Below are 19204 nucleotides of genomic sequence, written 5' to 3'. Positions count from 1 at the left end.
GTAAACTATGCTAAGCAAAGCTGTTTCTCAAAAATAATAAAGGTATGATATTAAAACAAGCATCAAAGTTTTCATCAATGAAAACCTACAATTTGAAAATAAGGTGGCTCCAAACTCACCCACTTGAACTTTTACTTGCTGTGTTTTTTCCATTATTGTTATTGGCTCACTGGGGGTCAGTCCTTTCATTGCATAAACATTAATTTGATACTCTGTGTCTGGAGAGAGATCTTTAACATTCAGAGCAGTAGTCTGAGGACCCACACTCAGTACATGTTGTTTTCCCCCAGCTATCATTGGAATGAACTGCAGACGATAGCCAGTTATTTGGCTTGTGGATGGATCCCAAGTGATTCTAACAGATTTTGAGGAGATCTGAGTGGCCACCAGATTTGAAGGAGGCTCCACCACTGAAAGAAATCAAAAGCAAATCCAAAATGTTAGTTACAATTATAAACATATTTTCTCAACAGATTTTATTTCTGGAATAAGAATCTCCTCTTTAGTTATTTTTGCTTGATCTATACTAAAAATAACTTTTGGGGGGTTTTTTAGCATAAATAGACAGAAATTAATTACAGGACAGTCCAAACGAGGCATCAGTGAAAGGGCAAAAATATGAACAATGCATTTGTAGTCCCCCAAGTACAGCAGAAGTCCCAGGAGAAGTGCTGCCCAGCTCTAAAACTGCTTCAGCCAAAAGTGAAAGCTACACTCACAGGAACACAGTAGAAAGTGTGAACAAATGCAGACTTGAGCAGAGTACTACAATATCAGAGTCACCTCTACTGCCATTTTTATCAAAGAATGTCTAGTTACTTAAAACCTTACAGGGCAAGAAAGCTGCAATGATACAGCTTCATGTCTTTGTTTTCTCAGTTTTCTACAGTTTTCATGCTTTGGTTCTTAATCTATTATTACATATTCTGACCCTTCACCAAGCAGTTTTTTTCCCTTTAATACATTTTTCCACAGAAGTGATGCCTGTGTCCAAACTGACCCAGATAACTGCACATCACTGTGTTGCCTTTGAAATTATGGAATAATGGTACTATTCCAAATCTGCTGCACCACATATTCTGTTATCTAGCGTTTAAAGACACAAAACTGAAACAAGTTTTCAACACTTGCTAAGTGAGGCAACAGATGAAACTCTAGATTTGAAGCAAAGGAAGTAAGGATAGCCTCTTCAATAGACATTGGAATAAACTGAAGCTATAAATACTTTTATACAAAGTGTCTCACCTTCTTCCCCACTAACCAATTCACCTAGTTGTTCATCAACACCGGAGCACACTTGCAAGATAATTTCATTCTGTATATCCACAATTCCATCAAAATTAGCCACATTGAACACATGCTTCAGTGATGGCTGAGATGCAATTAGCTTGAGTTCCTTTGCATCTGCTGCTTTGATACCTAGAAGTTGCAATAGACACGACTGTGTTAAGTAGCCATAAAATACAGACACCTGTGAATGTATTTGTGAAGTATTAAAACATCCTGGGATGAAGCTGAGTTTAAATTAGTTCTGCCTTCTGTCGTGAGCAATAATCAAACTACAAAATAATGATTAATGAAATGAGGTGGCAGACTCGATTTTCAACCAGGAAAAATATTGTGGTGCAAATCAAGAACGAGACCAAGGTTGAAACTATGCTAGTCAGTCATATTAATCTCCATGTAGGACCTACATAATTACCATCAAATAAACACAACAAGTGTGTTCCACTCTGGAGGGCACAAATTACCCATTTCAAGGCATACACATGAAAAGAGGAGCATAATTAAAGTCTTCAACCACACAGTCTGCTAAACTTATAAATTAACTTTTCATGAATGTTAATCTTTCAATCATTAGAAAAACTCAACGTACCCAAGGAAAAAACTTCAACTCCTATGTTGCGAAGCTCTCTTGCAGGAGTTTCAACATCATCTTGAGCTTTTCCATCAGTAATGACAATTGCTACTTTGGGAAAGCCTTTTCTTGCTCCAGCAGACTCAGTGAAAGTGTTTTGAACAAGGTAATCAATAGCCTCACCTAAAACCAATATCACATGTTGTGTCTTATTAGACTTATATGAACTAGGATTTAAAGCAAATTTGAACTATGAAATGAAATGCTGAATAAACATGTATGTGGAAAATCTGTACCTGTCATTGTGTTGCCACCTTTGTAAGGTATCCTTTTAATTGCATCAATAAGATCACTTCTTCTGAAATACTGATTTAAATTGAACTCTGTTCTTGTATCTGAACTGTACTGAACAACTCCAACTCTCGTCTTGTCTTCCCCAATGTCAAAAGCTGATACAAGGGCAACCATGAAGTCCAGAATATATCCAAAGTTATTTCTTCCTACACTCCATGAACCATCTACCAGGAAAACTAAATCTGTCATTGCACTTATGGAGCATCCTGGAACACAACAGGTAAAAAAAGAAAACCGACTCTATTAGCAAATGAGAAATTGCATCCTTAAAAATTGGTGAGAAATGTCTAATGGAAACTTAGAAAGCAAAAGGCAAAGAAAACAGATATTTAAAAGATTGATCTTATCTGGGATATCTTGCTTGGGGAAACATTACTCACGTAAGTTAACACCCATATGAGTTTTCTAACAGCCATTATCAAAAGGAAACTGCTTCAAGACACTTCTCATGCTAATCCACAAGATCTGTTATGCCACAAAAAATGAAAACACCCATACAAAACTTTCTGCAATGATCTGATAACACAGAAAACAATTATTTTGTTACCACTTGTGCCTTGCATCTTTATTTTCCCATTGTAGCTGCATAGGTTCTTCTGCAAAGCCTTTTATCCACAGCACAACACATTTTGTTAATAGGACCAAGACACTCATGGACTTGCTCAGGTTAGTTGCATGAAATCCCTAGTTTCAGTACCAACTTTGCACCTTAATCTTTCAATGCAGTTTATAAATTCCTTCTATCCCAGTCCCTTCACAAGTTTTCTTAACTCTTCAGAACTTAACAAGTTAACTTCTTTGGTAGGTAACACAGAAGCACAATTTAACTTTGTGAGCTAGACCTCCAATAAGATAAATGCCAGATAAGTTGAAAAGCAAAGCACCTTACTTTGTAATTGAGCCTCAACCTTCTTTTCATCTGGTATCCCTGGACCGCCTGTCTGAACTACACAAAGCACAACATAGACAGAATGAATGGGGGAAACAGGGTTAAATTTTTATACATCAACAAAAAGCACATAAGGAATTAGAGACACACGTCTGACAAGCCAAGAACACAAAAACATAAATGCAGGTACTGAATATACCACCTGTACTTACAGGTTTGACAACACAGTATTCAGGGTGACACAAAATACAGAAAATGCAAATATCTAAGAATCCTCTGTATTTGTACATCTTGTACAGTCATTTCCCTAAAATTAACTGCAACATGCCTGGAAAAAATACCAGTATTACCCGTCTCTAACATCTAGGGGTATTGATAATTAGTAATTTTCCCATGGTTCTTTGTGAAGCCTGAGACATGATAGAAAAGGTGTCATAGAAAAGAATCAGCTGCGCATTTTTATTTAATTAAATTTATTTTATGCTTTTTAAATCATTAATGTTAATTATTAAAGCTTAAATGCCATATTTTAATATGCACTTAGAAATACTGTGTCACATTTTATTATTATTTGATGAATATAGTTTGCTTTCTCATGCAGAATGTCAGTCCAATTAATTTGTTACTGACATCAATGATTGTCTTCCCCTTGAATTCAGCAGATGCAATTTATAGGAAGAAAGTATAGTTCAAAAAACGCAGTGGTCTCCTGCCAATAATTCTATAGAGGTTGGCAGACATTGTATCCATGTTAGTATCCTTTGATCTCTTGCAAATTTTCTCTGCTTGTACTAGGACTAATGGAAAAAGGCTGTTCAGACAACTCCAACGAAGGAGAGTTTAGGTATGCGGCAATTTTGTTGGAGAACTGGATCAAACCCAAGTTTTGTGAATGACCGCTCCGTTATCTTAATTGGCTTTCTAATTGTACTGCAGCTACTTACTTGTCAGCTGGCCAAAAACAGGTACACTCTCTTCTCTGTTGTCATATGAAGTTATTGATACAACATATTCTGCATCAGGTATAAGATCTGATATGACAGTTTGGGTAGTGCTAGGTGAAAGAGTAAATTCTTTAGTAGGTCCATCTGCAATAAATATATAAAACACTCAATGCAGGCTTAAAATCCAATAATATTGATAAGCTGATTGTAAAACAAAATGCAACAGGCAGTAATCTATCTCAAACCCAATGATAATTTTAGAATGATACACTTTCTGTTTTCATGAAGTATAAATATTGAAACAATAAACTTTGTTTTAGGCTCATATGCTTTTTTTTTAATAGTGAATAAAATTGCTAAATTGTTTAATAAATTCCAGGAAATTTGAAACTTGAAATGCACATACAAAATGTACTATCATCTAACAAATCATGTCCTGTTCTGATTCAATATCACTTTTACACTGATTATTTCTCAAAGTGAAATAGAATAATGGCTGTCTTACACAACATAGTACAATTCTTGAACCTTAAAGTGAAAGCATAGAAGAGGCACAGAGTGATGATTCTACCTTGGTTTTGCTCCTTGCAAAGCAAGGCGTCCAAAACTTGTTACTTGCAGTCCCAAAACGGTAAACACTATGGCAAGAATAGCTCTGACTTGGAAAAATCACTGTTTTTCCTGTATGCCCTTTGCTGCTACCCAGGCTTGGTCACTAACTGCTGAAAGATTTTAACAGCTACTGTCATACCTAAGTTAGATATAGCTGAAAGTAAACGAAATGTTTCAAAACATGTAATCACATTAAAAATTTTGACAAAACTCACCATTTGTTGGAACCACAGTTACTCTGTAACCCACTATTGCATCTGGTGGCCTTTTCCATGACATTTGAACATTATGTTCATCTATAATTGTAAAATTCAAGTCTGATGGTGGGTTAACTGCAAAAGATTCATACCAGGTAGATGTTTAAAAGCTTGAACAAATTTAGGCAAATGAATAAATAAAACAATTTTGAGCAAAGCTTACTAAAATTGTCTTTGCATAAATTTGTTTCCAACAAATATAAAGATATATTGTTGGAAAGAGGGTAAAATAAAAGCTGACAAAATATGACAAAACATCAAAGAGTGTATGCATTACAGAGGACAGCACAGAACATATGTTTCTTGAGTTGCCAAGACATTCAAGAATGGCCAGCAAAATCAAGCACAATAGAAAACACATTTGGGTACATGTACAATGAGTTCACAGATAATCACCACATATGCAAACATTTCACATAACAATTAATGGAAATTTTTTTACATGCTGGATGCAATCCGTACAAGCATGCCAAATCACAACCTGCTTACAATATCATGAGATCATTTAGGATGTGGAGAACACAGTACTCTTCTTAATTAAACATCAAAGAATTGATCAGCTTTTTTAATGTAGTCTCTGCATATGATATTTCTTATTAATTTCACTGAATCTAGAAACTTCGCAGAGAAAAGAAACAATTTAAAGAATACAGGAAAAGATTGGGCATTTCATGTTCAGTAAAACCATTTCTGTTAGGGTCTAGATATGAATATACATGCAAAACGTATATCAGCAATAATGATACACTGATGTATCATTATATTACAAAATATGGAGAACTCCACCCCTTTGTTCCTAGAAACCACTAAAGTGGCATACTTTGCATATAGCAACAAAGGATTCAGGAACTAAGGGAATTACAGGTGGCATTAGTAATGGTTGCAATTTGCCAAAATATTTGAGCTGATACGAAGTTCTCAAAAATAAAATTTTACCTGTTTACACCAGATTTCTGCACAATTTCAAAGGTGTAAACTATTGTTTTCATGTTCCCTTTGCAGCAGGTGTACCCATACTAATAGTGGCATTTTAACATAAAATGCCAGTATGGTTCCAAACAACACAATGGTTAATTATGAAAAGACAACATCAAAATATACTTAAGGACATTTATTTTACAGAATTTATAGAAAACGGCAAAGAAGGCACCAGTGGACTGAACAAATGACTGCAAATAAAACTTGTAGGAGCTGATGACAGAAGTAACTGAACATACAGAAAGAAATAGTTTACATACGCTAATTTGCAGCATCATGCATACGTAAATGAAATGTTGATTATTGGTTTTTTAGATTCCCACAAAGTCTCCATGTACAAGGTTCATTACACAAAGACGTTTCATAAATATTTTATAATGATATTCTCTTTGTAAAATTGTCATGCTTATTCATGCAGTATTTTACTGACTCACTGTCAGTGCATGGTAGGCGTATTATATATTATTGTTTGAATAGGTCTACAAAGTAAGATTAGATCCAGCCATACTTTCCTTAACTACTAGTGAGAGAGTTTTGCAGGCATTTTTAAAAGATAGGTCTTCTGTTTCATAGAAGATCTCCATCATATGTCAGATTTCATGTCAGATTTGAATATCGTTTTAAAAGCAGACAAAGCAGTAAATGCTAGAATGTTTAATTATGAAAAGACGCTGTCCAATTACAAAAAGTAAAACTGAGCTAAAAAAAATTGGCTTTTTTTTCCTTTTAATTTTCTGTAATTTCCAACCATAGGATAATATGGCTTTATAATACTGATACAATAGATAACACTAGTACTGAAGTAAATGTTATTTTTCTTGTTGTCCATACACAGGCAGTGAGATTAGACCGTTAACCTGCATGCACAGTTTATTCATCATTCAGTTTATGAGTATCACAATGCTAAAGATGGCAGGGTAGTTACTTAGTATCAAAATCATGCAACATGTGTTAATAGTAAAATACATTTAGATGATAAGAATATCATTATAAAATATTGTTTCAGTAGCAATGGCTCAGGACAAATTTAATGCAAAGGCAGAGACAACTGACCTGAGCATGCTTTAAAAAAAAATCAGTACATGGAAAAAGTAGCACCACCAACCTTGCAAGTAAATTGGCATGTTGCAGCAGAGACTTTAGGCTTTAACTGCTAAAGGACAGCAGCAGCCCAACTTGTTGATATCCAAATGACCGGATTCCAGATAAACTGAAAAAGCTGACTGTGAGGAAAAGTCTTTAGCATTTTAAAGGATTTTATTCCATTTTATAAAGATTCCGACGTGGATCTTGGCAGGCAACAAGAATAGTACATTGACACGAGTGATGTATCCATTCATCCAGGTGATCATAGAACAATGGCATTGCAGGGGAACTTTAAAGTCCCCTTGTCCATTCCATGGTCAAGACAAGATCAGCCACCCTGTGTCATTCCCGACATGGTTTTTTCAGGTCATTCTTAAAGACCTCCACTACTGTCAAAACTGACAGCTTCCCACAGAAATTACTCCAAAACCTCACTGCCTTTATCGTCATAGTTATTTCTGAGACCTAATACCCATCTTCAAAGCTGCACTTTAAATCCATTCATTCTCAGCCTATGGCTGGCTTATCAAACTCAAGCACTGAATACTTCTCCCATAGAAATCCAAAAAGGAGTCCTGCTTGAGTGAAAAAATAAGCCGTTTGGATCCAATGTCATCAAAATGTCTTCCAGATGGCCTGTGAGCTTTAGATACTCAAACAGAATCTCCAAAACATCCATGGACCTTCACAGGGGTCAGATTTCACCCAAGTGAAACCAGCTGTGGGGTGAAGACCAAACCATAGTCATATGACTGAGAGTAGAAAGCTGATCTGAAGTACAGAAAAATGTTTAGATGATAAAAACCTTATTGTGATAATAAAATAGGGCAACTGTTACTCCATCTCATTAAAATTCTTCTTCCAGAAGGAAATTCACCAGTGGAAAAATAATACAGCTGCAATACTGAATCAAACCGGAGTCCTAGAAAAAAAATGCCCCTTTTTGTAGTAGGACTTTGATCCTTTACAGAGACAAACCTTAAAACTTCACTCAACAAAATTTTATATGTGAGTGCATCTTAACTCCAGCAAGCAGTCTTGATGGCAGGCTACTTGCAGCAGTGAAGTTGCACCTATTCTTAGTGTAGTGACACTGCTGATCCTATGTCCATCAAAATCCATGCCAAACCTCTCACTGACTTGCCAAGGTACAGGACCATGATCATGACATGTCATGGTGTTGTAGTATTGCCTTCATACATTGATCCAACTGTTGATGTACAGAAATGCATGGCTCCCCTATGGGTTTCCAGAGTAGTGAAAACATATCCTGCTGTACAACAATCATATTTCTACAGCATTAATTTTGACCACTCTTAGAGCTGTGTTATGATAATTTTCTTAACTGGATCTTCTATATTATGTACCACAAAAGAAAAGCAAAAGAAAAAAGTCAGACATAATATACTTAAAAACATTGCCAGTCTTTGTGTTATATACACATGTAATAAGGGTATAATTTCTAAAACAAAACAAAACAAAAACAAAACAAAAAAAAAAAAGTGAGAGAGCAAAGCATCTTTCTCATGCTGTGCAGGTCTTATATGTCTTATATTAGCTTGTATTACTTCACAGGAAATATAAAAATTTTACAGCTTTTTGCAGGTAACACAATGTGACTGCTAGAGGATCCCAATGAATACCTTAACAAGACAGAAATAAAATATGGCTGGAATACCAAGTAATTTATATCTAGAATCAGATTTAAAAGTGATATAACTTGGAAGCAGCTGCCATCCACAATCCCTATGCAAAATATACTTTGCGATTCCATCACTGGAAAGGACACACTATAATTAGCACGTAAAATAATGTGTTAGCCCATGTTAAAGTAACATACAGTCTACAGAAGCTGAATAGTAAGCTCAGCCTTACCATTCCGCTGATAAGGCCTGCTGAGGCTGGAATGTGCCAAAACTCTTAATTTACTATTTTTTTCAGAAATGGCATGAATTTGGAACAACTAGCTAGATCATGACCCCAGTTAAGATTCTCTTCGTTGTCAAAGTGACTGGGAGAAAGAATGATCTAAAGTCCAGAAATACAGTAAAGAGCAGCTTCTCAAAAGGGCAGCTTCTCAGACTTGTTGGATATTCATTGGCAATCCCAACACAGAAACATTATCATCTGTGTCTTTGCATTTTTTAATTTTAGATAAGTATATGAAATTTCTTCAAAATAGAAGATGCATAGCTCATAAATGTAATTTTGTTTAATTAATTTAAATCTATATACCTTTACAAATAAAGACATATGTATCTCATTATAACGCATATGTATACACACATTGTATGTGTGAATATTTACCAAATTTCACACATGTTAGTGCATATATGTGTATATACACTTACACATGCATGTATATTTTGCTTCTAATTAGCAGCAGGAAAAACAGGGATGTATAGTCACCCTCATGTATATAAAAATTGCAATTTCACATGTCAATCTACATGGCTCTCTATTTAGGAACTTTGAAATCAACAGTTTCTTTTTCAAAAGATATTTCCATCAAAAGATGATAAAATGATGGTCCTACCAACCAGTTCCAAACAAAAGTTTCAGCTATTCAAGATCACCTCTAAATCATTCAGTCAATGAAAATTAATGTACTCAGCACAGCTTTATTACAAGCCAAAAATTATAATCCTCTGCAACTGCTGTGCTGAAATTATTTGTCACTTACTATACTGGGTGTCCTGGTGACAGATTTTTCACCAGACAAACATTTTAGTGCACAACACAAAGGCTCCACACTTGGAACAGTGATGCCCTCCTTCCCTACCTCCAGCCTAGAAAACAGACTTTTCTAGGTCTGAACCAATTCCTGAAAAACTAAAAAGTCAGCACCTTCAGAAGCTCAGTTAGGTCACAAAAAACCAATAATTGCCTCATTTCTTTCCCATGTCTTCAAAAACCCCTCTGTATTAAGAAACATGTTATGCTACAGAAGCCATGACAACATCACAGCAGCAACTTGAGGTTATAGTTAATAGATTCTTCACATGCCAACCTACTTGACTTAACTATGACTAAAATAAGAGCCTTTGGCTCTTTGTGATCACAGATGAAAAAAATACTATAACAGAAAGAAATTCTGACATGTGGACAGACTTGGAATGCACTGGAGTATTGTTGTGCTGGACTAAAAAGGCAAAAAAAAACTTGAAGTATAAAATACAGAATCACACACAAGGAGTTTAAGCTGGGAGAGAGATATCAGAAGGATTGCAAAATAAAAGAATAAGAATTTCACTGTGAAATAAAAGCACAAAAATGCTGAGCATGAAAACAGATTTGCTTCCTTGACCACCATAAACAAACAACTTCCCCAGTGAAATAGCATGAATGCACTTAGACTATATATGGGTTTTACTCCTTCTACTCCTACAGTGACTGCCCCGCTAGAAACTCCTGTTCTGCTGTACCTCTGTAGAAAAGCTCTAACATCATTACTGCAGCTCACTGCCTTGCCAAGAGCACAGCTCTCATGAAGGACTTCAGAGCAGCTGTGATGCTGATGAAGAATCAGTTTCATACTGGAAAATTCAGGAATCTATGGACAGCAGCATCAGATAAACACCAGATCTGCTCCCAGGGGAGACTGAAAAATGAAAGCTGAAGGAGGGCAGAAGAAAAAAAAAAAGCTTTTTCTTTCCTTTTCTCTCACCCCATCTTTCCACCTCATATCAAGAATCTTCATCACATTAAATGGCCCTCTCCCTTATTCTCCTCTCACTTTTCATCCCATCAAGTGTCTACCCACACCTTTGGGAAAGAAAATTCAAAATGCACATCCTGTGAATAGTAAATGGAGAGTCAAAAAGAACCAAGAAAAAAATACAGGACTAACTGACTTACTGGTGGGGGAGGATAGCTCTGCCAAAAGTGATCTGAAATTTGGAAAAATAAGACCAAGGGACAAACGTTCACAGGAGAAAGTCAGTTCTGCAGACAAGATTTAAGTTGCAATGACACCAGAACAAAGTAAATAAACAAATAAGTAAATAATTTGCTAAAGTAAATGAGATGCAATTTACAAAATTACGCAAACTTGCAGCACAAAATTAAAACAGTGCAGAAGAATGACCAGTATAGTGCTAACAGAAGCCCCACTGTAAAAATCTCTACAAAAGCAGTTCCACAACAGCAAGTCCAAAGGTATTCCTAGGTTTGAACGTTCATTTCCAGCATCACTATTGCTCACTCCATTTTCAGCCCCACAGTTTTTCCTCCCACACTTATCTGCTCTTACTTCAAAACTCTGGAGCTAGGAGAATTTTCTTATAGAAACATGGTCACTGTAAATTAGATATTTTATTTATCAAACATTTCTGAATGCAAAGTAATGTAAGTTCTGTCCAAGAGCCCTCTACAACTCTCGAGATCAGGCTTTACCCACTCTTATGCTTGGCAATAGTGTGTTCTCCAATATCTAATCAAGGTCATCCAGCTATGTGTCAAAATTTGCTGTTATAACTATGCTTCTCCAAATACATTTCTGTAGCTTGCTTTAAGAGTACTGAATCTATGACTGGTTTAGTCTACACTATAGCTAAATAAAACACCTTCACTTACGTTCTAAAATAACATACTCCATACATGTAATTTGCAGTGCAGGACAACAGCAATATTACTCCAGCTTCAAGTGAGCTCCCTCCTAAGATGGGAAAGAATGCACAAACACATCCACTCCCTTCCTCCATCAAAACCGTAGACTTTCTCTGCTTTCCCTAGCACAGCAGTCCTGCGTTTCAAATGCAACTCTGAAATGACTTCAAATGACCTTTTTTGGTTCCTTTGCCAACAGCATCACAGCATGAGAGGAAGGCAGTGGACTGATTCTCTCCTAGGGTGACCAGACATTGTACTGCTGGCAAAAATGCCATCGTTTTCCAGAAAGCCAATATACTTTACATCTACATGCCCCAAGCAAGCATTTTGGCTTGGAGGACGAACCCTGCAGAGGCATCTCTGACACCCCATGCTTTTAGAAGAGATCAGCCAAGGTGACCAGGTCCAGACAAGGGAGCTTGTGGCAGGCCATGATCAGGGAATTTGTTTCAGTTCAAGACAGAAAGAGAAGAAAGGCAAAAAAAAAAAAAAAAAAAAAAATTATCAGTTGCTGGCTTCTGTTTTTTTCCAGTAAATCCAGGGGAGTTCACACCTACAATGTAGTCAGGTCCGGGAGGTCAGATCAAGTCATTTCAGTGCAGGATGTTCAGCCTTTTTATTTCCCCTGGCAGCCACTTCTGGCAGAAATGTCATGACTATGACCAAAAAGCCAAGCAGCTCACACTGAGGGCACAGGACACAGTTGCTGTTAATCCACTGGGGAGCAAATGCCGAGCCAGGCCATTTTGAGCTATGCTGTGCCAAGTGTGGCAGTGAAGATGGGTCTCCCCATGTCTTCAGCTGGAGGCAGGATGCTGCCAGGGCTGATAGAGGCCTCACCCTCCAGAGAGACTGTGCCAAGGACTGAGGAGAAGGAAAAGGAAAGCCTTTTTGGAGGTGACAGTACCACATGCATGCCAGAGCCTTGGGGCCCCGGCTGCTACAGCAAGGCCTGGTCCAGCCTTCCCGTCAGCGGTGCCCATGATTCATGTCATGGCACTGGCAGCATCTCCCCAGGCATGGTCCCCAGGTCAGACCCAACACAGAAGCTGAGGTGTCCCTGAGGGAGGGTCCGGCCGCCCCAAGGCTCAGCCAGGGGTCGCCCAGCCGAGCAGGGGAGGCCGATGCACTGACAGGCCGGTGGGGCAGAGGCGAGGGGCCCAGCTGGACAAAACACACAGGCGCAGAGAGTCAGACTCTGTTGGAGCATTTTATTTCAAAGTTGCGGGTTTTTGAGTAGTAGATTTGCCGTTTCCTCACTCAACATTACTGAAAGAGGCCAGAAACCAGCCCTTCTTGGTCCATCTTGGGGGCAGAACCATGGCCCCGGCCATGCCGGGCTGCCTGCCAGTGGCAATGGGCTCCTCGGGATGCTGTGCCCGGGTGGCCACACCGGCTGGCCACGGCCTGGCTGTGGGGTGGTGTGGACAGCACACCAGAGAGACAGAGAGAGGGAGCTATGGTCCGGCTCACTAGCCAGGAGAAAGAGAACACAGAAGGAGCTGGACAAGGAAGGAGAGGCGTTTCTCTGAAGGAGAGAAAGAAAGAAGATGAAGTATTCACACTCAAAAACAGAGAGGGAGAGAGCCAATAGCTCAAGGCTGATTGGGACATTTGCTGGTCAGCAGGGCACTGGGGCAAGAGGGCAGGGAGGAGAAGGTTACCTTCAGCCTCGATGGAGGAGAGGAGGGTGGCTGCACACAGAGCAGCGACTGCCGAGCACAGCGCTGTCTTCATTTCTGCCCTTTCAGATCACAACAACATGAATGAATCTGCAATGATGGGGAAGGGAGGAAGGGGGAGAAACGAGAAGGAAATGATACATGTGGATTAAAGGATTGCGTGGGTGTATTCATGAAACATAAAAAAGACAAACCATGGATTTCACTTTGTTCCCTTATCCCCAGCCCCCACCCACGGGACCAGGTTGAAACCTCTAGACTTGAAAGCTGTCCAAGACAACGAAAGATCTGTATGACTAACTGGAGAGTCTCGTCTCATAATAATGTGCCTTTTGTTGCTGAACCCTTTCCAATCACAGTAAGCACATGAAGCTTTAACCTAGTTAGGGTTAATTTGATCAGGGAAGTGCAGTGAAGATCTGTGCCTCCGCACAGGCAGGAGCCAGAAGGGAGCTCCATGACTTCATCGCTGAATGTGATGATAGCTAATTCAGAGGTCATTCCTGCCTTGGATCAACTAAATGTCTCTTTCAGCTGGGGATTTTAATCGGCTCCTTTTTCATAACTGTTGAACCACTTAGTTAGCTTTGTTTTACTGGTCTCAGGGCAGTTTGGAAACTGTAATAAAACTTTTTTGAGGGGTTCTGCCCACAAATGTGCTATTCTTCATTTCTTGAAAGTCTGAAATAGGTTATACAGAAGTGTGTGTAACACACATCTGAAATTTGACACGTCTGTCTAGCCGTGATGTTTCAACATCTGATAATTCATTTACATGTCCTGAGAGAAAATATATTTAAAATACACTATATAAAGCTGACAGGCATAAGTCTCACAACCACTGCAGGTTGTCTAGAAAAATAAGTGGGATTAGGCCAAGTTAGTGGTTCTTAATTGCAATCAGTCATACCTTCATAACTATATGCTCTAGGTCATGTAAAATTACTGCCAATTACTCCAGCAAAACTTCCAAATTATTTCCTCATCTAAGTAAAGTCCAATATGAACCTACACATGCATGTACGTGTTTCTACAGTTTCCAATTTTCTATCTCAGGAAGTAGGGGAGTGGAAATTTGTATGAATAAAGTCATACATGCATCATATATCATAATTAGTCTGGCAAAAAGAGAATTCCAAAAGCAATTAGGCAACACATTTTATCAGGAAAGTTCCAAGAGCAAAACAAAAGAAAAACACATAAATCGTTAGTCCACAGAAACAACTGAAAGGGAAAACAATATTATTCTACCATCTGAAGAACTACCCAGCAAGGCACATTTGGTGGGAAGATGCTATGGAGATCCAGGAATTTCCCAGTTACTGACACTGAGTTTAACAGGCTTCATTTGAGCAGCTACAGCTCAGCAAGCTGAGCTTGCCTTAGCCAAATGCCTTTACTGCACATGAAAGTAACAAAAGCTCAGGGAAGATCTAAGCAAAGGTTTCAGTCTGATGGCAGTACCAGCGGCTAAATAAAAGAGTAATATTGACCATAATGACAGTAACACAAGAAAGACCAAGGTTAGTATTAAAATGGTCTGAAAGCTCCAAAATCGTACCACTGCTCTGCGTGGGAAACAGCTGCCCCGGGCAGATCTACAGAATCCTGCAGTGAGTCTAAGGATCGCCCAAATTCAACGCAAAAGGACGTTTAGTCCTGATAATCTCGTGCGAGCTTTGACTGCCATCTTTTGATCGTTTGGAAAAGCAACAGAAATTATTCATCTCACAAAGGCATCTAGGAATTCTCCGCTGCTGCCGGTCAACCATTCCTGATACACGTTTTTGTTTCATGAAATACACCACCTCAGCCAAGGCATTCATTTGCTAACCTAGAAACACTGTTTCCTTCTCGCGAATTTAGGTGCCTGAAAGAAACCCTGGAGGCGACAGAGGACACCTCCTGGCTTAGGGGGGACACAACAGACTTCGTTCAGGACTAAAGGTTTTCTCACTGATCTTCAGAGACCACTTAGAAAAAGTCAGACTCGAGCTTTCACAGTGCCAGTCCTATGTCAAGCTAATTCAACCTACAAAAGCTTAGCCAAAGCATTTCTAAACCACACAGCGCACAACATTTACCACTTTTAAGAAGAAAAAAATAACGTAAACAGAAAAAGAAAAAAAAAACCACAGGAAAAGCCCACTGCCTATCAAAGATATAAAAAACTGGAAGCAAGAAAAAGCATCACCGGCAGCTGCACACACAAGGGAGGGAAGCGGGAGCTCCTGCCAAAGCCGCAGCGGTAGCGTGCCTGCAGGCGCGCTGGGTGCTGACAGCGGGCTCCGCCTGGAGCCTTCGGCCGCCGGGAGCTTCCCTCTCCGGGACACCACCACCCCTGCCCGCATTTCTGCCCAGGTCCCCGTCCGCCGGCAGCGCTCGGGGCCGGCATCCCGCCGGGCTCTCCGTGCCCTTCCCCGGGCTGGCAGCCAGCAGCCCCGAGGCGCTCTGCCCCGCACCTCTCCGCCCGCCCGGCCGCACGCCGGCAGCCGGCTCTGACATGCCCAACGCGTGCACACACGCTCCTTCCTAATCCCGTGTCAGCTTCCAGCCCGGCGCTGCTACCCCAGCCTAAGGTGCATTGGAAGGGGCTGCGTGCGTGGTGGGACACGGGGGTCGGCGGCGGGGCGGGCAGGGGACCCCCGCTCCTGCGTGGGCACACACAGACCTTCCGGGGTGGCCGCAGAGTGCCGGGGTCGGTGACGGGACAGCTCCTCCGGCGATGACTCCGGCGGTGACCGCAGCGGCGGGAGCCGCAGCCGTCGGACCTGGGTAAAGGGAGGATAAAGGATGAAGCTCCGGGGGCACCTTGCGGAGGGAGCAGCAAGTAGCAGCAGCGGCGAAGGAGGAGCAGCAGCAGCGGCAACAGTGAGCGCAGAGGAGGCGTCTCGATTACTGTAGCTCCCGATGCGAGGGGTCTGTCTGGGAAGACTTGCCTTCTCCAAGTGGGAAGAGCCTCTTCTCAATCTGCTACTTAATAGAGGGCTGTTCCCAACTCTCAATTTACCCTCGTAAGCGGTTACGAAACTTCAGGGAAGGTGGACTGCTGCCACCGGGTGATATATGCGCTGCTGTGCTCCAGCAAGGAAGGGGATCCACTTCTGGAAACTGGCGCATACCTCCGCGCATTCCTGCGGCATGAGACGGGAGCCGCGGCGGCAGCGCGCCCGGAGGCAGGGGCCGCCACCCCCTCCCTCCCTCCCTCCCTCCCCTAGGCTTCCCAAACGGGCAGGACACGGGAGGGCAGTGGAAAAATTGAGTCTCCGGGCAGGCTTCGAGGGACGGCGGCACGGAGGGAGTCCCCGGGCGGGGGATTCCACGCAGCCCCCGTCGTCCCCGCGGAGGACCCGAGGCTGGGCTGATCCCCGGCACGGTCTTGCAGACAAGCGCGGGCACTCCCGTTGGCGCGACCAGCAGCCTTGAGGGCAAAGGTGATATAATCACTGTGACACGGTTCAGGTGTGTCTGGCTTCAACGCTATGCAACCATACATACATCAAACACATATTTAATACACAGTCCTCCCGACAGCCCTCTGCCACATGGGTGTTTTACTTCGAGCACAAAGCACCGCGGGCGCCGGGAGCAGCCCACGGCGAGCGCGCGTACGGCTCCCCGGGCCGAGGACCCCGCGGAAAATCTGCGCCTGTAGCCCATGTCTGAAATTCTGTGCCTTCCAAAGGAGCTTCACCTTCCAAAATCGGGTAATCGGCTGGGGAACAGGCTCCCCGAGGGTCTCCCATTACTCGCTCTCGGGAGCCTGCCCGGGTCACCCGACGTGTCCCGGCCTCTGCAGGGCGCCGTGCCAGAGAGTGACACGGCAAAACACCCGGACCCTTCTCTGCCCGGGGCCCAGACAGAGCATCCCAGGGGGCCCCGCGCCAGCAGCGGGGCTGCTCCCACACCCTTGGGGAACGGCATCCCCGGTAACGCTCGCGGACGAGACTACTCTGGGACCCCTTCGGGCTGAAATACGGGTTGTCACCGTCCCCTCGGAACGGGTGCGCAAACTCGGGTCGCGGAACAGAGATGGGCGAGGAGCAGGGGTAAACAGGGAGAGGGGAAAGCTGCAGGTTTCTCCCAACTGCAGCCCCGCTCGTCCCGGAGCCCCAGCGCCGCGGGCCCGCTGCACCGGGGCCATCCGTGGTGCCGGAGCGCCCCCGGGTGGCGGCGCCGGGCGGGAGGGCGACCGAGCGTCCGTCTGTCCGCCTGCCGAGGCTGCCGCTGGGCCCCCGGGGCCACCGCTGTGGGGACGAGATGGAAAACAAGGCCGGGAAGGGCGGAGAGAGGGACAGATGGGGTTATGCCTCAGTGCAGAGCTTGGGACTCCCGCTCGGAGCGGCCGGGGAGATTCAGGGACCACACTGGGTCCCTTTCGGCTCGATGTGACTGGCACAGTCATAGCGGGCTGTTCCAGCCGGGGTAGAAGTGACCGATAGCGGAGATTAATGTTTTATCAGAGGACCTGGGCACTTTTCCTCAGGACTGGGAGATCAAGGACCTGTCGGCAGGAGGACTTGTCTCCTGAGCTTCTTTTCTGCAACAGACCTGTCATCTGCACAAGAACACAAATGCTGAAAAGAAAGTGATAACCAAAAGACATTTCCAGACACTTTGGAAGTGAGTCAGCTCCTCTTTGAGACACGGCACAGTTTCAGCTGGTATTGATAGAATGCACTTTCCAAAAGCAACATCTCCTCCGCTGATAAAACTCTTGACCTATTAAACCCCCTTGCCCAGCTGTTGAGTTGGATTTTCTCTTTTGGCATCATTTTGGCATGAGGAACTGAATTTCTTCTTATTCAAATCTGATATGGAAAAGCAATATTTCTAAGAAATAATACATTTTTAAAATTTTAATTCCCTGAATGAACGCACCAAAAGCACGAGTATGAATGTGGTGTGGAAAACAGTTTCAGAAGAATGGACATCAGGGATTGCAATGAACTATCCTACCACAAAAGTGAATTAATGCAAATGAGGTGGTTTTATTACTTGTGCACTACAATGGTATTTTTTTACAATATACTGTGGATTTTTTTCATCATAGGGTAACCAAGATTTTATGTTAATAGTTAAAAGTCATTAATGCAAAAAGTAAGGCTGGAAGAAAATATGCATTATTCTGAGTAAAAAATCATTCAGAAATACTGTTTTTAAATGTTTAAATAATTTGGTGTAAAGCTACAAGTGGATTTACATTAGTGGAGACTTTGAAAGCAGGGGGTCTCTCAGGTCTGCAAGAATCTCATACACTCTCCCTCAAAGACCTAGATGCTGCCAAGGGGAGTATCTCCCCTTCCTCTCAGCTGACCAGCTTTGCTTAATTTCTTTGTATGAAATAAGATTCAGAGCTGGCAAGAGCAAACGATTAATTGACTCTGAGGGCAGCAGGATTTTGTTCTTTTCCTTAACTCCTTATTCTAACTCTTCTAACCATGATTCTCCTATGATCATTTGCATTCCAAATACACCAACAAACTGCATTTAGAGTGTGTGCTTCCATATATCACAGTAATTAAATGGGTTGTTTTTAATCAGCACTGTTGCTATGCACATTCACAGTCTGAGTACATAGTATGTGATGAAGAAGACATTTCTGAAATGCATAAACATTTACTAACACTCTCCTGTCTGCTTATTTCTTAGACAAGTGTTAAACACATTAAGACCATTTTACTCCAACTCCACAATTTTCTTTGCTATCTAATCTGAACACACTGGAACAGTAACAGAATTAAATACAAAAACCAACATTTAAATTCATATTTATCCTTTTAATAATATTGTCCATTTCTGGTGTAGGCGCATAGTAGTACTATTGCAGGTAACCAGGAATTTCCTGGAAATTTTGAAATGGTTTTGCATCTAGAATAATTCAAGCAACTTTGTCTTCCTGACACCTCTTTTCTTTTGTTCCCTCAAACTAC

General features: G+C 41.6%; 1 protein-coding gene across 1 annotated transcript in view; it reads right to left on the bottom strand.

Annotated features, from left to right (window-relative positions):
• Positions 1 to 16039, bottom strand: part of COL12A1 (collagen type XII alpha 1 chain) — a 100332-nt gene extending 84293 nt beyond the window's left edge. The window contains exons 1-9 of the mRNA XM_066179676.1: positions 15943 to 16039; positions 13254 to 13361; positions 4873 to 4989; positions 4046 to 4189; positions 3102 to 3158; positions 2155 to 2418; positions 1877 to 2041; positions 1246 to 1419; positions 120 to 410 (exon numbers count right to left, since the gene is read on the bottom strand). Coding sequence (XP_066035773.1) covers positions 120 to 410; positions 1246 to 1419; positions 1877 to 2041; positions 2155 to 2418; positions 3102 to 3158; positions 4046 to 4189; positions 4873 to 4989; positions 13254 to 13326 — 1285 coding nt within the window. The 5' untranslated portion in view covers positions 13327 to 13361; positions 15943 to 16039. The remainder of the gene's footprint in view (positions 1 to 119; positions 411 to 1245; positions 1420 to 1876; positions 2042 to 2154; positions 2419 to 3101; positions 3159 to 4045; positions 4190 to 4872; positions 4990 to 13253; positions 13362 to 15942) is intronic.
• Positions 16040 to 19204: the final 3165 nt, after the last annotated feature.

Source organism: Chamaea fasciata, unplaced genomic scaffold (genome assembly GCF_029207755.1).
Source record: "Chamaea fasciata isolate MVZ Bird 193981 ecotype frontalis unplaced genomic scaffold, bChaFas1.0.hap1 SCAF_3, whole genome shotgun sequence".
Taxonomy (NCBI): domain Eukaryota; kingdom Metazoa; phylum Chordata; class Aves; order Passeriformes; family Sylviidae; genus Chamaea; species Chamaea fasciata.
The sequence above is the reverse complement of the archived record's forward strand: the minus strand, read 5'-3'. Positions and strand labels throughout refer to the sequence as shown.